Source organism: Helianthus annuus, chromosome 15 (genome assembly GCF_002127325.2).
Source record: "Helianthus annuus cultivar XRQ/B chromosome 15, HanXRQr2.0-SUNRISE, whole genome shotgun sequence".
NCBI lineage: Eukaryota > Viridiplantae > Streptophyta > Magnoliopsida > Asterales > Asteraceae > Helianthus > Helianthus annuus.
In genome coordinates this window covers 658,954-664,624 of record NC_035447.2, presented here as the reverse complement: position 1 = coordinate 664,624, position 5,671 = coordinate 658,954, and the positions used below count along the sequence as shown (strand labels likewise).

General features: G+C 49.9%; 1 protein-coding gene across 1 annotated transcript; it reads right to left on the bottom strand.

Annotated features, from left to right (window-relative positions):
• Positions 1-1,755: 1,755 nt before the first annotated feature.
• Positions 1,756-3,569, bottom strand: LOC118487240 (uncharacterized abhydrolase domain-containing protein DDB_G0269086-like). Its single transcript, XM_035983902.1, has 4 exons — positions 2,935-3,569; positions 2,749-2,850; positions 2,569-2,619; positions 1,756-1,764 (listed from the first exon to the last, which is right to left on the bottom strand). Exons 1-4 carry the CDS (start codon positions 3,520-3,522, stop codon positions 1,756-1,758), a joined length of 750 nt encoding a protein of 249 aa, XP_035839795.1. The 5' UTR covers positions 3,523-3,569.
• Between the last annotated feature and the right edge of the window lie 2,102 nt (positions 3,570-5,671).

Here is a 5,671-nt window from a genome sequence, read left to right as displayed (position 1 = left end):
AAGCACAAACAACGAGGCAGAATATGAAGCACTATTAGCCGAGCTACGTTTAGCAGTCAAAATCGGCGTGCAACATCTGGAAGCGCACGTCGATTCCTTGTTAGTTGCGGGCCAGGTACGCGGCGACTATGCCGCCAAAGGGGATATCATGATCCTCTACCTCGAGCAAGCCCTGCAGCTAAAATCCAACTTCGCTTCATTCAATATTCGACACATTAATCGAAGCGAAAACAAATCCGCGGATGCACTATCAAAGCTTGCATCCACCAGCTTCCAACACCTGGCAAAAGAGGTACGTATCGAGATTTTGCAAAATCCTTCGGTTCCTCTACGCCAGGTCAGTGTCATCCAATACGGAACAACGTCATGGATGACACCAATTATCGCATACCTTCAGTCAGGTGTGACTCCCGAGAGCAAAACAGAGGCACGTAAGTTGCAATACAAAGCGTGCCACTATCAAATGGGAGACGGTATCTTATACCGAAAGTCATACCTCGGACCGCTCCTCCGATGCGTTAATCCACAAGATGCCACATACCTTATCCGAGAGATACATGAGGGCATATGCGGCATACATGCCGGACCACGCATGGTCGTGGCAAAAATCATGAATGCCGGGTATTACTGGCCCGGCATGCACCTGGACGCCGTCAAAGAGTTACGCAAATGCATGGACTGCCAGCGCCATGCACCAAAAACTTTGCGGCCAAAAAACAATCTGGTCCCCGTCACTACTGCATGGCCTTTTCAAAAATGGGCAATCGACGTAGTGGGACCATTCCCGGACGCACCAGGTGCAGTTAAATTTATCATAGTGGCGGTTGATTACTTCACAAAATGGGTAGAGGCGAAACCACTCGCTTCAACCACTGCTATGATAACAAGAAAGTTCATTTGGGAGCACATCATCTGCCGTTTCGGTTTACCAATGTACATTGTTACCGACAACGGCACCAACTTCGCTGCCGACGAATTCCAAAAATGGCTAGAAGAGCTGAACATCAAACACATATTCTCGTCAGTCGCACACCCGCAAGGGAACGGCCAAGTCGAGAGTATAAATAAAGGCCTAGTCGACGGAATCAAAGCACGATTGGGAACAGCCAGGCGTGGCTGGGTCGATGAACTCCCAAGCATCTTATGGGCTCACCGCACTAGCCCAAAAACAAGCAATGGGGAAACACCTTTCAGCCTCGTCTACGGGTCTGAAGCGGTGATACCCGCGGAAATGGGCCTCCCATCTCCTAGAATGTTGGCTATCGAAAAGCTAGACAACGACAGGGAACGTAGGATCGATTTGGACCTCCTAGAAGAAAGGCGCGAGAACGCCGCCATCAACGAGGCCAAATACAAATCCAAACTGGAAAAGTATTACAACGCGCGAGTCCGCGTTTGTACTTTCACTCCAGGGGACTACGTCCTACGTGACAACGAGGCATCTAATGCCGAGCGCCCAGGAAAACTTGCCCCCAAGTGGGAAGGACCCTACCTCATCAGCGAGGTCTTAGGGAAGGGCGCATACAGGTTACAAACAATAGAGGGCGAACCTATCGCCAGAACATGGAACGCACAACAGCTTAGACGCTGCTACATGTAAGCTATGTTCTTACACTCCCCATGTAACCTATCGGACCGCAGGTCATTTGCAAATAAATAAACAAGTCATTTTATACATTGTTGTTTGTTTACTACTATTACAAATGCGTGTTTCCACTTCGCGGTATCCAAAAAACAGATTGGCAAAATCTTCATTTACGATACCTATACAAAGTGGTAGCCACACGCAACTATTGTAATAGGCCAGCAAAAGGCAAAAAGACTTGCATGTTTTATCCGGCCGGATACACAAGTTTTAGTTACACACTTAACACAATTCCTGAGCCCAAAAAGGCAAACAATGGAATTGACGCGGACTCATACGACAAAGGTATGGAGTACACTCGACCCCATTCACAAATGGGTAGAGTTCCGGTAATATAAGCTTTTACAAAGCTTAAGCAATTCTAAAACCCTCACACGGTACATAACAGAATTGATGCATACCCATACAACAAAAGTATGGAGTGTACTTGACCCCGTTCATAAATGGGTAAAGATTACGCATACACACGTTCAGACATGCAAGAATTAAAAACACTTGTACAAACTTTATATTCAAAAAATTCAAGTATCCACATGATGCTTACTGAATTTACATAAAGTTCCTATTCTATACAAGAGGAATACAAAAAGGAGGCACACTCGCCAACCTAAACCCTATTTTGTACCGCTGGTACCCGCGTCTCCTCCGGCACCACTAGCGGGTTCTTCCTCTTCTAGATCAGGGTAAAGCATCCGCAAGCGGTCAACATAGTCCGCAACCTCCAAACACTCGTCCAGCTCCCCTACACAGGCAAGGGGCGTGTCATAAAAGGAGGCTACGGCCGCTTTCAGACGACCCTCGGTATCCACATCCCGGAACCCGGATGCCTGATCAGTATAACCGCCTGCGGACAATACATTGATATGCCCAATACAGCGGTTATAACCAGCCTTGAAGCCAGCATCGCGCGCACGCTCCTTAACCAGGTCCAAACCAGATGAGGTCTCAGGAGCATTCATTATAGCCTTGACAATCTGCAATAAAAGGATCATAAGTCTTGAATGCTAATCCAAGCAAATATAAAGACAACGGATACTTACACGCGCGATGCCGTGAGTCCGCAACCACTCACGGTCAGCTTCCAGCTGGTTAAAAGAGGACACCAAGGCATCCTTGGCCTCAGCAGCAGCGTCGGCCCGCTTCTCCGCATCAGACACGCGGGCAGTAAGGTCCGTAACCGCAACCGCCCGGGCCTGAACCTCAGCCTGTTACAAGAACAGCAAACAGTTCACCCGATAAATATTTTCAAAACAATAAAGGAAATATACAACAGAGGTAACGAAACATACCTGAAGGCTGGAAACAACCTTATCCAAACGAATGCGCTCCGCATTCACCTCTTCCAGAGCCTTGGAAGAACGGCTCTCCTTCTCCGCGGCCTCTTCAAGGGCCTTTGAGGCACGAGCCCCGGCTGCTTTGGCCTCTTCAAGCGCCTTCAGGGCCTCATCCTTTGCCTGCAGCGCTTTAGCTGATGCGGCCTCAGCCGCAGCTTTTTCATTGCCCAAGGCAACATTTGCCGCCTTGGCGTTTGCTAGCTCCTGCCGAGTATGAAACAGAAGATTGTTCTGCTTAGCCCAAGATTCGTTCCACTTCTTGCGCTCGTTGGATGAAATTTCCTCCCAACGCTTACGCTCATCAGCAAGGAGTTTAGCAAGGGTACGCACCTGTTTCAGTTGGACAGTGGCAGCCCACTCAGAGGTCTGCTTCTGCTTCTCAAAAGCAGCTTTATCTTTTTCCAGCTGCTCTGCACCCGCACGAGCAGCTCGGACCAGCTTTTCCGCCTCTGCCCGCAGGCGGACAGCCTCTTCTTCACGGCGGCTCAGAACTTTATAGTCTTCCAACATGGCATTCGCCACAATGGAAGTCCCTACCAACATGGTCGAGAGCTGGTTTATACGCAGCTCCCGCGGTGCGGCACGAGCCCGCTCAACTTCAAAGGGGGTCCCTAGACCGCCCAAGATCTCCCTGCAGGCCGCAGGGTCGTTAGCAATATCATCCCCCTGCAATACAGTCCAGGGGGGTCGATGGTACAGCGTACTGCGATCCTGAGAGTAGGTGCGGTAGTAATACTCTAATTCAGACTCCCCAGGCTGAATTGGAGGCCCGTCATACCCCGCACCACCGGCAGACGAGCTGGTACCCTTATCAACCGCAGACTTCTGCGGCCCAGCATCATGCTGCCGCGCTTCAGCGCCAGTTTTTTGCGGTTCAGCGTCAGAATGTTGCTTCCCAGTAGCAGTGAACCGCACACTCAAGTCGTCTCCCTCATTGGGAGAGATCAGATTGTTGGACGAGTCGACAGTATCAAATATCTGGGCCGCAGCATTCTCTGCGGTACCCTCCTTCTGCACGGTTGACTCAGGTACCACCTTGATGGGAGGTGTCGACGGCACCTCCGTTGCACCCGCACCCGTGTCACGCGGGGGAGACTCCGGAGCATCGAAGATAGAAAAATCTTCATCTTGAGGCTCTGCAAAAAAGTCAAATAGCTATCAAAACTAGTTACACAACAGTTAAGACTAGATAGCCTACACTTACCAACGACAACCGCAGGTTTTTTCTGCGTCGGAGCAGACCCTTTGGTTACTAGTCTCCGACGTTTGGTTTCAACACCACCAGCAGCTTTCTGCTCTGGCCTCCTCTTCTCACCAATCACAGGGGGACCCGCAGCCGCCTCTTCTGCCTGCTTCTTCGCAGCACCAGAACGTGACTCCGCGGCTGTACCCAAACCCTCAAGGGTATCGGATACTATCACATAATCCTTGTGTCGACGAAAAGAGGAATGAGAGATACCTGCTGCCTGCGGCACCAGATGAGGCACAGTAGTGACCTCCTTTATCTTCTTTTGGCGAAAGCGCACGCCCTTCACAGTTTGCCTCTTGGGCACACCTTTCGCTTCAGGGTCCCCCAAGGCCCCAAGATCACCTGCATGGAATCAATACGTCAATAACACAACATGATCAACACAAGTAGCAAAGCTTCGATAGTATACCTTTGCCTACTGGCAACTCAACTGCCAATGCAGCCGCAGTAGGCACCCGGAAGTTACTACGGATGATACTATTGTGATCCTGTTCACCATCCGCACAAACTACGGTCTCAACCGTACCCTCGAAATCCGGAGCAAACATCCTCCATGCGGGAGCATCTTCTGATAGTAGACACAAAAGTCAGTAACGCATGTAAGGATAAAGAACGTAAACAAACAAAAAGTACGTACCACCGCTCTTTTCCCGCACCACGGGTTTCGAGTTCTTGCCCCTCCTCAACATCATACGCAACAGCCATAGTTGCGTGTTAGTCAACTTCACAGACTCAATAGTCTGCAGCTGCGGGAACCACTGCACTGATTTCAAACTGGGCATCGCAATGGTCTCTGCTATGATCGTCTCGGTCACATTCCGAAACGTCATCTCCACAGCAAGGGCAGCAGACTTGATATAGAAGAACTTCTTCTTCCACATCGTCATCCCCTTAGGGGGAGTCATCAACTTGGGGGTACCGTCTCGTTGACGGAAAGAAAAGAACCCCATGAACACTGTCATCTGATAAAACCGTCGGAAATCTCCGACGGTAGGCTCTATGCCAAGAGCACGGAAGGTAAACTCAAAATTACGAATCCGAATCATCCCAAACGGACTCACTTGAGAAATGTGGACCTTGTACCACTCCAAGATATCCACAACAAACACCGTCAACGGTAATCGGAGGTTACAATCTCCGAAGAAATCGGACCACATGGTCACATAACCGACCGGAGCGTCGGCACCAGTATCACCCTCTGATGGGTACCGAGCCACATACTCCGAGGGCATTTGGACCTCAAGCATAAGGCGATCAAAGCTTTTTCTGGTCCACTTCAGCGCCGGTAATCCACCACCGGCAGCCCCCTCGTCTTCTTCCTCAGCCACTATCGGCTGTTCAGGGTTTTCACCCTCCACATTATGTGGACTAGATGGTTCAGCCATCAAAAATATCAAAGAAACAGAAGATGGTGAACAGAAACACTAGAAACCTCACCGGAAT

Bases quoted from the DNA above. Each gene is read 5' to 3' on its own strand.
- LOC118487240 (XM_035983902.1), bottom strand. From the start codon at position 3,522: ATGTTGGTAGGGACTTCCATTGTGGCGAATGCCATGTTGGAAGACTAT. The intron at 2,851-2,934 runs GTATGTTTCGTT...TTCTTGTAACAG, and splicing joins AGGTTGTTTCCAGCCTTCAG to GCTGAGGTTCAGGCCCGGGC. The intron at 2,620-2,748 runs GTGTCCTCTTTT...CTTTTATTGCAG, and splicing joins CTGAGGCCAAGGATGCCTTG to ATTGTCAAGGCTATAATGAA.